This window comes from Taudactylus pleione, unplaced genomic scaffold (assembly GCF_031769625.1).
Source record: "Taudactylus pleione unplaced genomic scaffold, aTauple2 ptg000451l, whole genome shotgun sequence".
Lineage (NCBI taxonomy): Eukaryota > Metazoa > Chordata > Amphibia > Anura > Myobatrachidae > Taudactylus > Taudactylus pleione.
The window spans coordinates 81,760-103,565 of record NW_028284853.1 but is presented as its reverse complement, the minus strand read 5'-3'; the positions used below and the strand labels follow the sequence as shown (position 1 = coordinate 103,565).

Genomic DNA, 21,806 nt, shown 5'->3' with positions numbered 1-21,806 from the left:
TTCCTTCACGCACAGCCATCGCTCCAAGCATTCTGCCAAACATTTATAGTACATTAATTCAAGGCCTCAAGGTGCACTGCACAGCAGCTGGGTGTTGTAATTACATAGTATATATATATATATATATATATATATATATATATATATATATTGTCTCTCATTCATCCCTCAGTTTTGGGGTATATTGATAAATATCAGTTAAAGTTGGAATTTTATTTTTATATACTTCTCTGTATGTCTGATAATTTCACTCACGCCATTTTCTGTTTATTCACATAGTGTCCTCCAAGCCCTTTAAATGGTAGGTTCTTATCAATCCCTTGTAGAAATGCATTATATTATATGATATGCTCTATAAATAAATTATTACTGTGTCATATATTACTGTATATTAATGGGAGTTTATTTGTTTCACAGAAACATCAGCATGTGTAAATGTTACTACGTAAGTATCCAATTCTCCCCATGCTCTTATTGTAATTCATTTCTGCCTATCTGCAATTCATATGGAATAAGGGAAGGATAATCTTCTATAGAGTGGTCTGTGCGGACATTTTTCTTGTTTCTTCATATCTGCAATACTCCCAGTTTATAAGCCAATGAGGATCATGGGAATATTCACAACAGGGACAGACAGTCATGGGAATGTTCCCACGTGGCCAATCAGTTAATCATAATAGTGATAACGTGGCTTACCGGATCGTGGGAATGTTCATAGCCGTGTGACTTGTTGATCTGTCCACTATTAGAGGTGGACACAACTTTTCTTGCAGCCACTAGTGCGACTGTATGTTAATTCCATGGCCAATGGGCATCCTATTGAGATGCCCACCAGCTGTGGCTCGTATCTGTCAATGTGCGCCTCCCCCAGTCTCCTCAAAGGAATGCCCTTTGAAATGACATTGATCTCCATGTGTAACCATTGGGACACAAGCAGTGTATCTTGGACACATGAGTGTGGCTGAGCTCTGTTTCCCGGTGAAAAAAAAAAAAACATCGCCACCATAGCTGCCATTTATGGCAGAGAGCCATTGAATCTCCACCATCTATGGCAAAACTATCGCCCATTGGCAGCAAACCATCAATAGCCATCCCTAGACAGGGACATGTGTCATGAGGAAGACTTAGAACTAATTTGGGCGCAGAGAGAGGCAATTCCGGTGTGTGTTTCTGGGTTGCGAGTCACGGTCAGCGACTGCGTCTTTTGCCGCAGTTGCACCGACACCGACGGCCATGTTCAGATGGAGATTCTGCGTTTCCGTAGGGCTGGTGCAGTGTTTGATATTGCGACCAATGGTGCATCTTAATACGCACAGCGACAGATTAGTGCGGCGGCCGCTGGCCGTCACAGTAGTAAGACCATCGGCCCCGGCATTAGCGTAAAGATGCAGTCGCAACTCTAAATTAGGCCTTTAGTGACTACCTTATCTATTTAGCATTCTTACTTTCAGTCCGGTGAAGCATATACATAAAATCATTATAATAAGCAGAAGTAATTTTTTATACCAGTGGCTTCTAATGAGTATACTGTAAGTATTACCTTTATTAAACCAGTATTATTACATTGCATTATATAGCAGTTTTCAAGGTCCTTTACGCCGGTGGCTATCATTTCAGTGAACTTCACTTCTTTACATCCTTTCCAGCTTAGCCGTCTTGATTGACCCATGCAGCCCAACATTTAAACAGTTTGCCTGTTCAGACGTGAGTATTTTCACCCACATTTTACATGGACACTGCTCCGCTGATCGCCATTCACCATCACAGCTGACATGTGTTATCTCACTGTGTCTCCTCTCAGGCCTCCTTCCTAGCTGCCCTCCCGGATGATCTTCTGGTTACCCTCTCTGCCTGTTATAGTAATGGCACTGTGCTATCCCTGGACTCTATATACTCTGCATTGTTTTTCTCCAAGATGGGCAATGACAAAGCCAGTGCTGTATTTTCCCAACTTAACAGCCAGGTCAGTAGCTTTTAATGTTCTTGTCTGGTTCTGGTGCATACTCTAAGCACTGAGGGCCTGATTCAGAGCCGGACGCTATTTGCGGACGCTCGTTCAGAAAAAAGGGGCTGGCTATTTAAATTGAGCGCTCGCTCTTTGCGGTCTGTTGACGCCTCTATGTCTGAACGAGCGTCCGAAACATGCGCTCGCTATTTTGTAAAGACGCCCCTTGGCCGCTCGCATCATATGTCATCTCCGCTATTTATTAGATTAATCGAGTACATCGAAAGGCGTAGGAACTGCTCGCTATTCTTGTGGTAGCATTTTCCTACCGCAATCTTGCGAGCAGTTCAGGCTAAGAAACAACCAAGTGACGTGGTCGATGACGCTGCTTTGTTAATTATGCACACCCTTAAAACGCCCGTTTTGACCGTTTGGCACGCCTGCGTTCGGATCTCCACTCCCCGTTTTCAAGCACCTTCCCCTGTTACCACCCACAAACGCCTCATCCTGTCAATCAAATTAGCAGGCATTCGCTATTTTGCGAGCACACAATTTCCGACCGCACTGACTTGTTGGTGCATGCGCATTACAACCCATATGCATGCGCAGATGTGCGAACATCGCTCGGAGCGAACGAGCGGCCACTTACGAGCGGCTCTGAATCAGGCCCTGAGAGTGCTGATAGTCAATACAGATATCATAATGGGTTAACTGAGAGTCTATATTTGGCAAAACACGCGTGCCCATCCACCACGTCAAGGTGAACCCTATCAGATGAGCCCCTAACATTACTAGTACTAACACATTATGTCAAGTTATCAAGGACTTACCATAAGTAGCCGCAATACAGCAGGCAAGTAATGAGTTAAGAAGAAACCCTGAAATTATTCGCAGCTCATCTTACTCCCTGTGACTTTGACATTCACACAATGAGATTTACAAGGTGTGTACCGTGCTTCTCAGTGTTATTCTACAGAAAGGTTTATGACAGCTTGAGGCAGAATCCTTTCCTTTGTCTATCCAGAAAGTACATGTTTGCATAAACTTGACTTGTCTATTTTAAATCTTGAACTCCTATGGGAGTAGCCCTGTAGTCTGCAAGACAAGGAAACAAATGGTTGTTATTAGAGAACACGAGCGCTCTAATGTGATTTTATGTAATATGTACTTAATGAAGTCGTTTGGATAGTCTAGGACACAGGTTCTCAAACTCGGTCCTCAGGACCCCAAACGGTGCATGTTTTCCATGTCTCCACACTGAATCAAGTGAAATAATTAGCTCCACCTGTGGACCTTTTAAAATGTGTCAGTGAGTAATGAATACACCTGTGCACCTGCTGGGTGACCTGCAAAACGTGACCTGTGTGGGGTACTGAGGACCGAGTTTGAGAACCACTGTTCTAGGATATATACTCAGCATTGTATACACAGCCCCTATCATCATTAATTCTCTGAGATTCCATCGTACAGTACTAAATGATGAATTCCTATCCAAAGACAATGATTTCTGGTACAAACCGGCGGTGCCTTTACTAGTGACAAGTATTATGTTTTATTTGTGACAGGATTCCAAGAACCTTATTTATGTCACTGTAGTGATTTTATTTTTGTGACTAGCAGTAGTGGGTATATGTACTATAGGTCGATTTTAATCAGATTTCATCGATGAAAATTGATGACAACTGAATCGTTCAACATCGATGTTGTGTTTCTGGGGCTAAATCACACATTTAGCGACAGACAATGTTTTATTTAGTTTTTTTAAGTGTTAGTAAATGTGTGATTTAGCCCCAGAAACACAACATCGATGTTGATCAATTTTTATCGATTTTTAAATTGATCAGAATCGACCTTTAGTAAATATACCCCTAAGGGGCTAATGCAGAGCTACACGCAAGTCAGTCGCAATTGCACTCACACAGCATATGCAGGGAACTAAGGGCCTGATTCAGAGCCACTCGCTCCGAGCGATGTTTGCCCAACTGCGCATGCGTACGGATCATTATACGCATGCGCGAACCAGTCAGTGCGGTTGAAATTCATGTGTTCGCAAAATAGCGAATGCCTGCTATTTTGAGTGACAGAATGAGGCGTATGTGGGTGGTAACAGGGAAGGTGCTTGAAAACGGGGAGTGGAAATCCGTTCGCAGGCGTGCTTAAAGGTCAAAACGGGCGTTTTAAGGGAGTGCATAATTAATCCAGCAGCGTCATTGACCACGTCACATGGTTTTTTTTAACTCAGAACTGCTCGCAAAATAGTGGTTGAAAAAACCAACCACAAGAATAGCGAGCAGTTCAGACGCTGTTCGATGTACTCGATTAATCAAATAAATAGCGGACATGACGTATGGTGCGAGCGGCTAGGGGGCGTATTTTTCAAATTTATGTTCGCATGTTTTGCTCGCTCGTTCAGACTTAGAGGCGTGAACAGACTGCAAAGTGCGAATGGTTCATTTGAATAGCCACCCCTTTTTAGAAAACGAACGACCGCAAATAGCGAGCGGCTCTGAATGAGGGCCTAAATGCGAATATTTGCCCATATGCAATGTCATCTGTATCTATATCTATGCAGCCGCACCGCCCCTCTACATCCTTTGTTCAAATAGCTGTCACCATAATCAGCGCACACCTGTACCTTCCCTATACCTGGCTAAGAGATTTGTCTGAAATCATAAGGGTCACTGCATACGCACAACTCGCCATGGGCCTCATTCAGAGGTGTACACAATACCGATCGATGCTGTATTCCCATATGCTTATGACTCAGCCGCCAGCATCTCACATCCGCCGCTTACCTACAAAAGCGAAAACATTGGAAACATCAGTCTCACATTGAGCCTCTGAGCAAGCATATGCGGTCTCAGAAATGAGCACCTAAGACGCCAGGACCTCTCCAGCTGCCTACGAAGTCGCAGAGGCTCACTAGGGTATGCACAGAAAACGGTCCCGACATGCCTGCGTTTATGTAGCCACCCTGTTATCTCCACCAAAAGCTGACTACCTATCACTTGCTTTGCAAATAAATCCTCTGTGTGACTACCGTTGCTAAGCAATCGATGCGAGTCCGCAGTGCGGCGTTGGTGCATGCGCAGTAGCAAAAATTGCTCCACTGCGTCCGACATCGTCACTGCGCCCGCCTCTGTATCAGGCCCCATTGCCCACAATCCCAACTACACCCACACGACACAGTCGCCAAGCCTACATGTGAACGCCTTGCTTCTGCCTAGATACGTCTACTCAGCAGCAAGTGGAAATGAGACTATGAATCTCCCTTAGTTGTGTACACTCAGCTCCAGAACAAGCACAGTGATCTGACCCCAAAACTGACCTGTGTTTAACTCACCATCGGCCCCGAAGAGTGAGGATGTGGAAGAAGGTAGAGACCATCCTCTCAGACATACAAGGAGAGATCACACTGAAAGGGAGCGAATAAATGGAGTGTGACAAACAGCAGTATAGTGTTCCTCCAGTCAGTGAACAGTATGGGGGTAAATTTACTAAGATGGGAGTTCTATTTAAGAAGTGATGTTGCCCATAGCAACCAATCAGAATCTAGTTCTCATTTATCTAGCACCTTCTAGAAGATAATACCTGGAATCTGATTGGTTGCTATGGGCAACATCACTTCTTAATATTTCTCCCATCTTAGTAAATTTACCCCAATGAATGTAAGAATAACAGAAGACCCTGCCAGCCTGAAGGGGGCTAAACCCTGAGGCTGGGACGGATTTTGATAATGTCAATTATTTGGGGAGAAGCTATGACTGACTAAATTACTTCATTTACAAGTATTTGTATATGTGAGAGTGGTTTAGGAAAAGGAAGTATAATTAGCCAGGTCTGTTCAGGCTAGAGTCCTCTTTGATATCGATTGTACCCCACCCTCCCTCCTTGCTGGTAGTTGGGAAGTTTTGGATTGCTGTTGTTGTGGTCTTCTCCAGTGGAGAGGCAGATAAATGGCCATAGTGGTGCAATTGTTGGTAAACTCTCCTTCACAGTAAGGGCTTCCAAGACTCATCATCCTGTCGGGTGGGTCACCATGGGCATGAAATAATGGAGAGTCAGAAACCACGTGGGTATAGGCACAAGGGGCGGCATCCCACCCCATAGTTAGTACACTCTCCTTCACGCTAAGGGTGACATCACCCTGCCGGTTTGGACACTGTGGGAATGAATTGAAGGAGAGGCAGAAACAATGATGATGTAGGCATCAGGGCAGGATGCCTTGCTCAAAGTATATTCGAGATCATTGCATAGCTGCACTACCTGAGAGTTTTCTCTGATTGTAGTTGCCCATTTTTGTATTTGTTGTCATCAATAAATGATGACCTTTTTGCCATACTTTGTCACGTTTTGTGCCCCGTGTTCTTATTAATGTTTAGATTTAATTATTAAATCATTCTAAAGATGCGCCTGACTCAATGAGACCCTCCCTTATTGTTGCCTAGCGGGTGAGTGCCAGACATCATTCCCCCCCTTTTTTATTTATATTTTGTATTTTTATTATGTTTCTATTCTTAATAAGTGTCACAGCTGTTCTCTGCATTTCTTATTCTGAAACTACATCTTAAGTGTTTATAATCCAAATCAGATTTTGAAACTTATGTCTCTTTAATATTAATGATATCTTTAGGTATGTGCTGTGATGTAAATGCTTAACGTATTCATCATTCTTATGTATGACAATTGTTATGTTATTGATCTTATATGTACATGTGACAAATTTATGTATGGTGTTTTTGCTCCATAAATAAATATATATATATATATATATATATATATATATATATATATTAGGGATGTGCAGGCTCGGTTCTACTCGGTTCCGTTCGGGTGTTTTTACCGAATCTTATTGGCTATCCAAAACTCGTGACAGCTGATACCCAATAAGATTCGGTAAAAACACCCGAACGGAACCGAGTAGAACCGAGCCTGCACATCCCTAATATATATATATATATATATATATATAAAATCATTCTAAAGAATATAACGGAGATCACAAGCCATCATCAGCCATTAAGGGGTTTATGCTTATGTATTCTGCAAGTTGTTAAAAAAAAACAAGAATAATTCAGTTTAAATTCAAAATGATCTGAGTCATTGGGTGTTGTACGTTTTACCATCTCATACAATTGTTTAATTTACCCTTTCCGAAGTCATCTATTAAAAAAAAAAAACAACAACAATGTATTCATTGGATAAAGTAAATGCTACAGATGATTCAATCTTTTCAAACATGATTTATTTTGATTAGGTTACCAGCCTCAGTCAGGAATGGAGGAAATTTTTGCTTAGTGGGATCTGGTCTCTCATCACCCAAAACCTGACCAGCTCTTCTAATCAATCCCAGTGGATCCCAGTTACTATTCAGCCGTTCCTTGCCTATATTACTCCCAGCATGGTGCAGTGTCTGCAGCAGAAGAATGCGACCTGTGCGATTTTCCAGGAATTGTAAGTAGCCTCCTGGTAGGATTATTTTTGAGCCTTATTTTGCCAAGCGCCATCAAGTGCCAGCTCTGTGGGTACTGTCGGTGCTTGTGCACCCCAATATTTGTGCTGCTGCTAAGTATGTCTATGCCTGGTATTTTCAAGTCATATCGGGACAATTGGCAACATGACCCACCCCAAACATTTTTTTAAAAAAATTGACATCTACAGTAAGCAGTGTCAGTACAATGGGCAATATTTTTTTAATATTATTATGTTGTCTTTTATTATTATTAGTTTGGGGAGGGGGTTAGGGATTACATTTTAAAAAATGCCTTATTTTCTCTCTGCATAAGACTAAATTAGTGGCTTCGACCTCATTAGTAAATCTTTTAAATTCTATTCAAGGTTAATATGCAATTGTAAAGCACAAAAGCATATGCTGGCGCGATATAAATATCTGTTTATTATATTAATAGATGTCTATTCCATGTAGACACCAAACTTATAAATGTGTATACGCAGTTTGCAATAATAATTAGGCAGAGAATATTCCATTTTGCGCCTTAGGAAAGAAGAATGACGAGGCTCGCACCCCATCTTCTGTACATCTCCTAAAAAGCATACATTAATAACACTGTAACATTTTAGAAATGACTGAGATATAATGCTTGCGGTGCAATTATAAGAATGGGATTGTACATAGTTTTTGTAATAAATTATCTGCAGAAAATGGAGCACATTTCAATAGCTACTGACACCCACACCCACCAGCTGCAAGTCTCTGTCAACAGGTAGTCGAAATAGAGCAGTAGGAGCAGGTACAAGTAGCTGCTGGATGATTTAGGCAATCTGTTCCTCCATCCAAAGTACCTGGAGCTATTCAATCAGAGACCCATGAGCAACCCACGGCAGCAGTCAAAGCTAATTTTTGCTCACACCTGAGGGTGCGAACGTAAATCAGAGCTAAGTGCAGCCTCTGGGCTGCTCGCGCACGAGTCAACCGACAGCTAATTAAATCTGTCCCCAACAGAGGGCCCTGTATCTGCTAATCTGCGTGTTAGTGGTACAAAGAACGGAAAGGACATTTTGAAAAAAAGGGAAAATTTATAATTCTGGGTATATTTAGACATTATGGACCTGATTCAGAGTTAGGAGAATAATGAAGAAAAAGCAATTTGCACCAAGGTAAATCTAGTTTTCACTCTAGGTCCTGCGCCAGGCAGGAGGCTGGACCTAGAAAGGGCACTGTACCACGTGCCAAAGAAGCCCTGCATGCAAAATAAATAAACACTTTCCCACCCTTTGCCTTGTATCATGGTTTATTGAGCAAAAATGCTCCTTTTTTAATCATTTTTATTTGCTCTGACTCAGGCTCTTTGTTAGGCTTCTGGACACAGAAACCCAATTATATAAAAATATTTAAGATAGTTATATATATTACACCATCTGTGCTATTTAGTACACTTTATATCTATAGTGCACCTGTTCAAGTAAGAAGGGTAAGGGGAGTAGGTTACTGAACATTTAGGGCCGCAGTTAGAATTTGTAGCAAATCCAACTAAAGGTTCCACAAACTTTTCTAACATGCAGGGAAAGTTATTCCCACTCTTACCTATGGGCAGCTTTATTTTTACATAGTGATCAAACTTGCCTACTCTCCCTAGGGTGTCAATGCCGCCCTCCCAGAAGAGTATTCAAATCTACCGACACTGCCCAGCGCCGACCAACTTCCCAAGTGAAGTTGGCAGTCTGGGCGGCCGATGACGTGATTTACGATTCTTTACAATGTCGATAATCTTGGCATTGTTTAGCGGGGACAGGGCCACGATGACTTGGTTGTGCCCCCCACAACGCCCACTTTTATCAGGGTACGTCCTCGCTCTGTGCTGACCTGCTACCCCCTCCCAGAGGGAGCATTTAGAAAGTTGGCAAGTATGACGGAAATTTAGGATTACATTTATCAAACCAATCAGATTCTAGCTAATATTTCTTCAATTCTATAAAATAATAGCTATAAGCTGATTGGTTGCTATCGGCACCACCCCCACTTGTCCTCTTTAAAAAGTTTGTTAAATCTCCCGATTAGAGCTCATCCAAGGCTTGCGCCCCATTTGCAGTTCCAAGTAAGTCTGCGCATTTTACATTTGCCCCAATTACAACAGTCCCCCACGCCACGCACACACGCATGCATACACCTCTCCTTTGCAGCGTAACATGATTGTGCGAAGGTGCTAATAGCTGGACTTAGACCCAGTTTGTATACGAGAACAGCTTCCAAACATACCCCTGACCTGCCACCCCCTGAGACATTCATATGTGTTGACAGCATTATTAGTTTAGATTATGCTATATATAATATACATGCTGTCCTCACTAGGGTGAAGAACCTCGATATGGCTTTTCCCAACATGACAGATATGAAGAGACAAGAACTTTACCCAGCTCTGAAATTGTTCCTCAACAATCGTCAGAATGCATCTGGTAAGTAACAGACATGTCAGGACCATGTCATTCAGTTAACCCCAATTGTCTCTCCACTTACTGCAGTTTTAATATTGTCTACACTAATGAGGGGAAAAGCATTGTTCTTCACTGTTGTAATAAGAAATGATATAGCAAAGAAGACTAATTTGAAGAAAAAAAAAGTAGTGTCACCTGTGCTAGGGCACAACTGCCAACTGTTCTGAATTCAGCGAGACAGTCCAACTGCAAAGACCTTGAAAGGGGTTACCCAGGTGTGGGTGAAGCTTCACACAAGAATTGGATATGTTTTGGTGGAAACTGATTGAACGGAAATTTTACAATTATAGACATCCCCCCATGCAGTAACCAGTTTTCTCAAGGAGACTTCTCACCTGGTTACGATGTGAGGAGGCAGTGAAGCTGGTTTCTCTACTGGGAAGTTGCTTTGCACAGTGTGATTTGATAGATTGATAAAGTGTGAACTGAAAAACAATAAAATGTTTATCTTAAATAAATACGAGGACTGATGTATTAGAGATAGAGAGGAGCAGAACCTAATCTTTAATTAATTTAACTATGGGTCTGATTCAGAGCCGCTTGCTGCTGGCGAGCGCTCGCTCTGAATCAGGGCGTGTTTTTTTTTTTTTCTCCAGGCCGCTCGAAAAGCTGTGGGTGACCACCCACAGCTTGTGCGAGCGAGCTGGAGTCCGGCGCGATTATCGTGACCATCGGGCTTGCAAGGAGACCCTCTGGTAGGGGCTCGGCTCCCGCAAGCCCTAGTGGACGTCCTGCTCTAATAGTAGGTCCGCCCTCAAACACCAGGCGTTCCTTTGGGAACGCCTGCGTTTACCAAACCACCCCCCTACCCGCCTACAAAAGGGGGCAAGCTGTCACTCACCATCAACAGCCGCCCCGTCTTGTAGCGAACCTCGCAGCGACTGAAGCTCAGTCGCTCATCGGGGCTCGCGCATGCGCACACTGGACGCGACACATGCGCAGACCATAAACATCGAGCCGCTTGCGAGCGATGTGTGTTCGCGAGCAGCTCTGAATGAGACCCTATGTTCGGATACAACGTAAGCTATTCGACTTCTCTGCAGCACCAATGGTTAATTGGTTTGCAGACTACAGCAAGCTTGTTTCAACAAAGTAAAAACTAACAGCAGTATTGGCTGACAATCAAACATAGAGCCATGAGCTCATTCTTCTCATGTAACATGTCGAGATGTGCACGACCCCCCTGTTTTGGTTTTGGTTCTAATTCATTATCTTGTTTTGGTTTGATTTTGCCAAAACCACCCTCAAGTGTTTTTTACATGTATTTAAAAAAAAAAAAAAAAAAAGTGGTAAAAATAGCTAAAATCATGTAATTTGGGCCTATTTTTGTTCCTACAGTATTATTAACCTCAGTAACATTAATGTCCAGTCATTTCCAGTAAATTTTGACCACCTTATTGGTTTTCACCAATATTGACCAAAAGCTGCAGTGAGCTGACTGCCTAAACTAAGTGACAGAGCAGCGGCACAAACACATGGCAGTTTAAAAAATAATATAGCACATATAGGGAACATAGTGACACTGCAGTGGCAGGATGGCTGACAGTTTAATATAAAACTATATGATGCTATAGAATGTTTTCATTAATAAAAAAACTAATAAGAACTAGATCATAGGCCCAAGGCTAGTACAGGGAAATTGAGGTAGAGTATTTTTTTTTTTTTTGAGCAATAATTTTATTGAATTTTTGTTCATTTTTTTGCAAACACAAAAAAGGGGTACAGAAAAAAAGAGAATGGAAAGAAAAAACATGGTAAGGATACAGGCAAATATCAGTCAAAAAAATCAAACCATCACATTAAACCAGAAAACAAATCAAAATCGATGTAGAGTATTTAATACTATTTATGTAGTGGAAGCCAGGTAAAGCATTGATTGATTGATTGATTGATTGATTGATTAATGAGTATTCAAACAGAGAAGCAGTTATAACTATAAAGAAAAGAATAACCAAGATATGGGCCTAGCAAACAAATAGTGTGGAAGCCAGGTAAAGCATGCCATTGATTTATTTCATTGATTGATTGATGATTATATGAACAGAGAAACAGTTACAACTATAAAGAAAAGAGAGAAATTGATCTTTCAAATCATCAACCATGCCCCAGTAAAGTACAGCACAGTAAAGTACATTGAAAGAAAAGCAATGCATGATGAAATTTTCCTTGGGCCCTCCCATCCACCCTTATGTTGTATATTAAAAAGGACATTTACAGTTTAACAAACCAAGCACTTCAGCATCAGGGACTGTCAATTTTGTGGCTGAAGTGCTTGGTTTGTTTGGGCCCCCACAAAACAAGCTACCAATGGGATTAAGGTGGCTAACAGTATTGTTAATCATATCTACAGTTGTCATTATCATCCTCACCTTTCATCAGTGTTATTATCATCATCACACAATATTAGCTCATCCCTACTGGAATTCACCATTACAGAAGTCTCTGTACTTTGGTGTAATTGGCAGCAAAGGTTTTCCTTATAGAATTTTTACTCTTTGATGAACATCCGTTTTTCCACATTTTGAGGAAGTAGCCTCCTACGCCGATCACTCACAAGGTTCCTGGCTGTGCTAAACACTCCGAATACACATTGGAGGGTGGCCAGATTAAGTAAAGCAAAACTAGTTTGTACATGTTCTCCAAATTTCCTTTTTACCTCCCAGTATTCAAAGGGACTGTGTGACATGCTAATTTGTGAATCATCATTAAAATAATCAGCCACCATTCTATTGATGCTTAGTGTATCAGATTGAGTCAAGGTAGAGGTGTCAATAATTTTGGGCAAACAAGACCAGATACCATAATGTTGTTTCATTCTGGTGCGCTGAGTTGACCCATCCTCATCACTGGTGTGTCTCTTGGAAAAGGTCAGGTATTTCCTGACAGCAGTAGTTGCAGGAGAAACTGAAGTAGGAAACACCAATGTGTCATGTGCTACTCGAGCTGGCAACTTGTTTGCAAAAAGCTCTATGCATCTCTTAAGATCTCTGTCAGTTGGAATGAAAGACATTACGTATGACTTAAATCTAAGATCAAGCACGGTTGCAAAATGTAGTGATCCAATAGCAAGATGTTCATAACCCTTCTATCATGGTGAAGCAAATAAAGACTTTGATCTACAAGTCCAACATACTTATCAGAATCACATCATTTAATCTCTTCTTCAGTTTCTCTAGCTATTTTTCCAGTAGTTTAACTAACGGAATCACCTGGCTCAGGCTGGCAGTGTTTGAACTCACTTCATTGGTTACTATTGAAAAGGTTTTCAGTATTTTGCATAAAATGGAGAGTATTCTCCACTGTGTTGGAGTAAGATACATTCCCCAGCCTCTCCCTATGTCATGGCTTGTAAAGCAGGTTTGGCTGGCTTTTTCTGTTCCTCCAGTTGCTAAAGTATATAAAAGGGTGGAATTTCAACTGTTTACTACGTCTTACTTCGGGTGGTGGAATTGCAAACTGAACTGTTCTTGCAGCTGCTGCAATCTTTTACATGCATTTTATGAAAGCTGAACATGCCCAGAAATTTTATGGGCCACAGACAGCATATCCTGCACGCACCTGTCATTTTAAAAAAAATTCAGAACCACAAAGTTTTTTGTGTGTGCAAATTCACTCAGTTGTAATGCTTCTATAATGTTACTTGCGTTATTGGAAATGACAAACCCTGAGGAGAGTCTTGGTGGGGTAAGGCATTTGACTATCACATCCCTGAGTTTTACCAACAGGTTGACACCGGTATGCCTCTTGGTGAAACCGATAGTAGAAAGAAACCTACAGATAGTAGCCTTCCTGTGAATGAGCTGGTGTTGTGTGTTTGAGATACTGCTGCTGAAGCCAATACACACACCCAGTGGGCTGTCACAGGCATGTAATCTTTCATTTGACCAATATTGCATTTCCATATATACTGTATGTAGTTAAATGGATACTCGGCAAAATGGCATTTTCTAGGCCAGGAATTAGCGTCCGGGAGCAGACGAGGATTTGCTGTTCTGGTAAAATGGAATAGAGATGGAATTTGGTAGTGGGGACACAGGACCTCAATTCACTGTCTAAAACTAGATGCTCAGATGGAGGATATTGGATGCAGATCTAATGCTAGCATAGCCGTCATGGCTTCAGTGATCCTCAGTGCAAATGGATGGCAGCTTCCCTACTTGCTTCCTCTTGCAAAGGATTGTTTCACAGTTAATTGTTGTTTGAAACTACTAGTCTTTTTTGTCCGCTTCTGGGATGAAGATGCACCCCCAACACCAGCAGCCCTGGTGCGCAAAGTTTCTTCTGGGGATTCCTGGATAGGGAGGAAGCAGTTAGCCTTCGCAAACTGGATGCATGAAGACTACCTCTAATCATTAATGAGTAGATTGATGATGAAGGTGCTGGTGGTGCAGATTGCATGTGGTGGGATCTGCTTGGTATTATCTTACAGGATTTTTGAGATTTTCCCAAATAATTTGCATGAAATTACTGCAAATGATGTAACAGGGAGGAGGTTCCTAGATGATTAATGTCTCTTACTTAGCTTTACAAACAGTACAGATGGCTTGACAAATGTCAGGATTTGGGTAAAAATAATTTCTCACAAAAGAGGTGGCTTTATTGGTCTTATTGCCAGGCATGACAATGGCTTTCTTATCAAGCGAAGAACTGCTGCCACTGGTGGCTGACTTACTTTGACACAAACAACATCCTCACCATCAGCATCCTCATTAGTGTCAGATACACAAATATCCCCCTCATCCTGTTGCGCTTCCATAGTAGCATCCTCAATTTCTATGTCAACATCTTTACTTGTGCAGCTTATCACATTTGCAGAGGGTGTGAAAATAGTGGAAGGAGGCTTCTATAGGAGAACAGAGTCAGAAATTGTAGACTCTCACATAGCACTCATGAGCACACTAAGTTTGTGTACACAGAACATTTTTAATTAAAACATTTTAAAACAGTGACTGAACACACAACATAGTGCTTCACAGCACTCCTAGTAATGGCACCCTAATGACATTAATTTTTAACATAGTGCCTGAACACATAACAGTTTTATTTAAAAAAAAATTAACACAGTGACTGAACACACAACACAGTGCCACATAACACTCCTAATAAGGGCACCCTAATGATGTTATTTTTTAACACAGTGTCTGAACACACAACACAGTGCCTTACAGCACTTCTAGTAATGGCACCCTAATTATGTTATTTTTTAATACAATGCCTGAACACACAACACAGTGCCTCACATGGTTCATAGTAATGGCACCCTAATGACATTATTTTTTAACACAGTGCCTGAACAGACAACAGTTTTTTTTTTTTAACACAGTGACTGAACACACAACACAGTGCCTCACAGCACTCCTAGTAACGGCACCCTAATGATGTTATTTTTAACACAGTGCCTGAAGACACAACATAGTGCCTCACAGGACTCCTAGTAATGGCCCCCTAATGACGTTATCTTTACCACAGTGCCTGAACACACAACAGTTTTTTGGGTTTTTTTTACACAGTGCCTAGTCCTGAACACACAACACAGTACCTCACTGTGCTCCTAGTAATAGCATGCTAATTATGTTATTTTTTTTAATGCAGTGCCTGAACACACAACACAATGCCTCACAGGGTCTGGTCATTAGATAACGCATTTTTTGTCTGACAATTACTGTCACTTTTTGACAAGATCTCTGCATTTAACAAGCTTGCATTTATAGAGTGATTCTGTTATCAAAACCCTCCTTGATGGTTGTTTAGTGATATTGCATAACGTATGTAACTACTGTAAGTTAGACAATGAGTGGAAATAGCTGCTTGGTTGCATTTTACTGTTCCTACAAATATCATTGTACTTATAATATCAATGAATTTTTGTCATTTTCCTGTCAATACTGTGTCTATCTACTTCCTTAGGTGCAGCCTGTTCCCTGAATGTCAACAGCAGTGTGTGGATAAAACAGAACTTCGGGAAATTTTCTACATATGGAGACTACAGCGACTTTGTGGCACTTAATGCAAATTTCAGTGGTGTAAGTAACGGGCCTACTTGAAGGCGAATTAGAGTTGACATTTTTGTTTGTAAAATGTTAGTGGAAATTTTCAACTAAAAATTTTAGCGTCCAGCCCTCTGCCCAGATTGTGCCTAAACTCTTCTCCAACCTCAGACAGCAAGTGGAAGGCCAGCTTTATGCAATATACCGCAAATGTTTCCATAGGAGATCTGTGCACTTTAAAAGACAAATATTGTCATTTTTAAGTGTTATTAGATCTACTGGCAAGGAAAATGCAGCTTATTTATACCTTTGCATCATGGAGATGCGTGCTTGCTTAAATAAATTCCCCTCAAAGCCTGCAGACAGCTGCCTCAGAATATCTAGGTACAGGCATACCTCCCTCTTCCCTCAATCATCAAATATGGGAGACTAATGCATAGCCACATTATCCATTAGGCAAACTAGGCACTGGCCCAATGGGAATTGAGGGTCATTGATTCTCCTAACTTGTTTTTATGTTTTTTTTTATGTGAGTTTGTTTTTTATAAACGGTGGGGGAAAGTGGCCCAAACCAGCATGTTACTTTGGGTCCCCTAGGGTCTTAATCCAGATTTGGTCCTTTGCCAGAGATCCCCTTGTACTCCCGCCGGCTGCTCCTTGTCCTAGGAGATTTGAAACATAAACCTATTTGTTGTTGCCATGGGAGATGATCCAGTGCAATTCCCGGTGGTGGTGAGTGCTCCAAAAATTTGGCGGTCATTCGCATGGGACCTTTGCAGGTTTGTTCATTGAAGAGAGCGGGAGTGGTGGTTTAAAAACTAATTTGCATTTAAGTGTTTCAATTTCGCAAATCCCTAGAGGATAACATTTCCGGAAGTATCATACCAACAGGAAATACAAAACATTATATATCGTGTGCTCTTGGTTGATTTGTACGTATGCCATTTATGTTGACTACATTATTATTATTTTTTTCACTGAATTATGTGTTTTTCAGCTGGATGTGCTGTCCATCCTCACTGTGCCGCAACTTGCAAGCTTCAGCTTGGACTTAGATGCCACCAATAAATCGGCCGCCATTAGCAGCATTTTGGGGACGCTACAGAACGCCAGTGATGTGTATAACTTTCTGACTTATCTCAATGCTAATATTAAGTCGGTAAGGGACACAGAGTCTCAGCTAAATATAATATTATATATATACTGTATGTTCCAGTAAAATCGCTTTCTTACATCACATGTACACTTAAAATGTTGAGCATATACTGTATAGAATATAGGAGAAGGAGGAGAAGTGCAGCCAAGTGCAGTCATCATTATGTTTATTGTAACAGTTGTACGCTAATGCCGCCACTGCTGCATCTGTATACGCAGAGGATATGTGAAAACATGCAAATGTCGCAGATCCTTGTAATGAGATGTCTTCTTGTGTTCGCAGAAAAATATGAGCTCAGTGAGCTCCCCCTTTTCTGAAGCTCTACTGAACAAGACTTTTGAAGCAATCAAATCCAACATCTCCATGTTTAACAGCTCAGACTGGACCCAGCTCTTCCAGGATAAGCTATACTCTGTCCTGTCGGAGATTTCTCCATATCAGCTCAGCCTTGTTCCTCAAAACATCTCCTGTGGCTCCTATCAGGCTATGTGAGTCTAAATAAACAATAAGTCAACAGTATTTTTAATTTCTTACATTTTATGTTTTGATCATCTATATATTGACTTTAAGCTATGATATCGGATAATGGAACTACATCCTTGCAGATAACCAGCCAGCCAGAGGACTCTTTGGGGGCATTTCAATCATGCATGATGGCCACAATTTGAGGACCTCCCTACTATTTTGCAGAGACCTCATGACCACCAACATCACAGATTTTACCATATTTCAGAGCGATGTGCGCAGCCACACATCGCGACCACGTATAATTTGGAATTGAATTGCCCCCCAATTGTATTTAACTTGATACAATACATTAATTTCATCATTTTCAAAATCAATCATAAATGTAATAATTTATGAATTGCACATGAATGCAAAACTTCACAATACATGTAGAGATGCTTACATTCTTAAAAGGGTAAAGTAAAACGTTATCTACAAGTTGATGTGCGGTAAATTCACTCATTGCTACCTAAGAGATTACTTAACAAAATTAGGGAGCTCTTAATTAGTCTTAACAGGTTATTGAAATTTAAATTTGTTAATATTACATTTTACAAATTATTATTTTTTTTAAATATGCTACTACAAAATGCCATAAAAGAACAATGGTTTCTTGAAATAATCAAAGCTGGCTTATCTTAAAAAAAATGTTATTTGAATTGAGAAAAACAGAGCAAACAAATTACTTTTCATACATATGAAGGAGTAAATTACATTAATATAAATGTGATAATACAATCTAGAGAGGACATTGGCCCTCATTCAGAGCCGTACGCTCTGAGCAGAGCGCACGCTCTGAATGAGGGCCGGGCTCCATTTTCATGGAGCGTCCTCCTGGACGCTCGTATAGCTGTGGGTCACCACCCACAGGCTATACGAGCGTGCATTGTGATGGTCGCGATGGTCGAGACCATCGCGACCATCGAATTTGCGAGCCGGAGCCTGCGGTTGAGGTTTTCAACCGCAAGCTCCGGAGTGATTTTGGCTCTATCAGAGCCAAAATCACTCCCACTGACATCACTAGTGATGTCAGTGGGCCGGCTTCTGACGGGAGGCGTTCCCTTAGGAACGCCCCCGTCAGGGAGGCACGCCCCCGGCACGCCCACCAAAGGGGGCGTGCTGTCAATCAACATTGACAGCACGCCCCCTTTGATCGGACACAACGAGCGAAGGACTTTCCTTCGCTCGTCGCGTCTGGCGCATGCGCACGACGGAGCTCCCTCCATCGTGCGCATGCTCAGTCCATAACATCGACCCACTTGCGAGCGGACAGCCGCTCGCGAGTGGGTCTGAATCAGGCCCATTGTTTTTTATTAAATCTAGATGATCACAGTATTGGTTTGGGGTTGTATAAAATAGTAAATATATAAATCTTAACTAATATTAGAAAATACATTTGTAATTTAGATTTTTTTTATAGACACATTATATTTTACATGGAACATTGTAATATTTTAATTTAAGGCAACTGTTTGTTAAATATATTGATGTTAATTTTTATTTAACTTCTACAAAAAAATGTATTAGCTTCTTACAAAATAAATGTATTTCTCTGAATTGTAATATATTATATGCATTGACATATGGTGTACAATTTTAATTTCACGTATATTTGTGTGTTTTACAGCCTCAAAGCTCTGGATTCTAATGTTCCCAAAATGTCCCCAGAAAAACAGAAGAGTGTTTATAAAGCCCTGATCAAGCCATATCTGAGCAAGAAAGGTAACATTTAATGCAGAAATGCATGTCTAAACTTATTATCTTGATATTGCAGTGTGTGCAGCCCCGAATCATCACAATTTCCAATTAGAATCGGATTATTGAACAATTTGGAAAATGAGTCCACTTTTCAGGATGGAATTTTAACAAGATTCCTTGGTGATAGTTTGCCTTAGTTTTCCATGTGAAATTCCCCCTGCTATTATTATTATTATTATTATTATTATTATTATTATTATCTTCAATTAATATGATGTCACCAAGAGTCCATAGCTCCAAACATGGAGAATTACAAAACAAGAACCATGAGGGTGGAGGGCCCTGCTTGTGAGAGCTTACAGTCTAAATGGCTGGGGAATAAAACTGGGAATATTTTCCTGTCCAGAATTGAAACTACATCACAGAGACAATAAAATTACCACTTTCATCCCAGCTCTGTTTGTTATAGTTTCTGCAAAATGTAAAAAAAGGAAATTTACAGTTTATGGTGCAGCAACGCAGAACTCAAGCACTGTATCATACTGTACAGTCTGTGTGGCTGGAACTTCACAATGAAAAGAGCTGCTGCACCATAGAATTCCATGTGTACATAATTCCACAGCAGCTTCACTCGTCCCAACTTACTACATAAATGTTTTTTTAGCCATTTTCATTGTACAAAATTACCTTAATTTCTCTCTCTCTTGATCTTCATAGGTCCGGAATGTTCACAAAATGTCAACAGCAGCACATTGATAGCACAGAATTTGGGAAAATTCTCTCAGTTTGCAGATTACAGTGACTTTGTGGCACTTAATGGAAATTTCAGTGCAGTAAGTACCAGGTGCTAAAAAGAACATTAAAGCCACAATCCCACATAGAAGATTTTTTTCTTTAAATAGCAAGTTAAATATATTTGAAAAAATGCATCTGATTTTTCTTAGCTGTCCCCCCACAAATCAAATCATTATCCCTTTTTCAAAATCACTCTGGTCGGTAAATTAAAGGGCTGAAAGATAGTCGGTTTGCTACAAAGACACAGCATTACAACTTTCAGAATGTCATGCGACAGCAGAGGGGAAGGAAGGAGAGGGAAGATGTCACAGTGCAGCCAGAGCTTCACAGAGAGTCATTCCAAAGCCTTCTTGCTCACGGTGTTAAATGCCATGTGACTGTGGTTACCATGGTAGTTCAGAATTGAAAGTCATTAATAGTGGCAGATCAGTTCCATGCTTGCACGGTTATTGCCTAGTTACCGCCCAGAAACGACCATCTCACAGGTATTGTGGTCCATCGATGAACGGCTGAATCTGTACGCACTAGCAAACTCCGGCCACGTGCTTAAGTCTAAATCAGTGCAAGCTCAATTGCCAATTTCTCTGTTTGGTGCATGGCGCAGTACGCTGAGATTAGTCCACATTGCACCTTGCATCTGACCTGGAATCATGACCTCTGCGTCTACACAAGATGGCAGCAGTTGTCAATGGTGATGATAAATTGCCGTATACTGTGTGTGCTCATGTTAGATTTACCATTGCACGTATCCACATCTTAACATGACTGTAACGCAAAACCAGAAGAGGAAGCAGACTCATATTGGCTTTGGAGTCTAAGGGTCTGATTCAGAGATGGTTGGTAATGCAGCAGCGGTCACAGCCGTTCTCACACTAGCGATTACCGGAATATGCAAATGCTAATCTCAGCATTCCTTTGTGCTCCACAGTGCTATGTGTCAGGTCCTGGCAGGCAGCCACAGTTTTCTTACCTGTCAGGTGGACGTCTTCCTTCCAGCGCGGGTCTCGGCACTCCTGCGTGCTCCATGTGGCTGCACGCTGCTCCTCAGTTCTAGGATGGGTCAGTCTCGGGCAGAAACCCCTCAGCTTCTTCCGACGGCTCCATCCAATGGGTGCCGCCATCTTGGATCAGGTCAGCTGACCACCAATCTCCCTATGATGCAGCAGGACCCAGTCAGCTGATTCAGCCCTCCAATCCCAGTGTTGCAAGGGGTACAAAAGCCCTTCCTGTTGCTATAGCAAGATGCCAGTGCCACGTTGGACATTCCCTGCATCCAGTGGCTCCAGGTTCCAAGGCATTCTCTGCGGAATATATGTTCCTAATCCTGATAACCCCTGCTGCACCATTCCTAGCCTGGTGTACCTTTGAAAAAAAAACAATTCCAGCTTGGTTCACTTATCCAGCATATTCCAGTCCCAGCCCAATAATTGAGCCTAGCTGGTTCCAGCTTGGCATCCGTGTATGCAGTATTAGCCACCTCAGCCTGGTAATTGAGCCTAGCCTAGTCCCAGCCTGGCATCCGTGTATATTAGCCGGTCCCAGCTTGGTAATTGAGCCTAGCCAGTTCCAGCCCAGCATCCATGTATATTAGCCAGCGCAGCCCAGTAATCCATTGCATCTGTCCTATTCAGGTCTTCTACTGAAACACATCAGTCCCTTCTATACGATGCTTCTGATTATACTCTCAGGTCCAGATCCTCCATCCAGGAACTACCCATTAGCATTAATCTCTAGCCTCACCTCATGCGTAGAACCTACATATGTC

At 41.5% G+C, this 21,806-nt stretch overlaps 1 protein-coding gene across 1 annotated transcript in view; it reads left to right on the top strand.

Annotated features, from left to right (window-relative positions):
* Positions 1 to 21,806, top strand: part of LOC148505495 (uncharacterized) — a 69,606-nt gene that overhangs the window by 7,414 nt on the left and 40,386 nt on the right. The window contains exons 4-14 of the mRNA XM_088448114.1: positions 280 to 301; positions 418 to 445; positions 1,647 to 1,704; positions 1,802 to 1,963; positions 7,203 to 7,399; positions 9,756 to 9,859; positions 15,806 to 15,921; positions 16,883 to 17,044; positions 17,324 to 17,529; positions 19,176 to 19,270; positions 19,964 to 20,079. Coding sequence (XP_088304240.1) covers positions 280 to 301; positions 418 to 445; positions 1,647 to 1,704; positions 1,802 to 1,963; positions 7,203 to 7,399; positions 9,756 to 9,859; positions 15,806 to 15,921; positions 16,883 to 17,044; positions 17,324 to 17,529; positions 19,176 to 19,270; positions 19,964 to 20,079 — 1,266 coding nt within the window. The remainder of the gene's footprint in view (positions 1 to 279; positions 302 to 417; positions 446 to 1,646; positions 1,705 to 1,801; positions 1,964 to 7,202; positions 7,400 to 9,755; positions 9,860 to 15,805; positions 15,922 to 16,882; positions 17,045 to 17,323; positions 17,530 to 19,175; positions 19,271 to 19,963; positions 20,080 to 21,806) is intronic.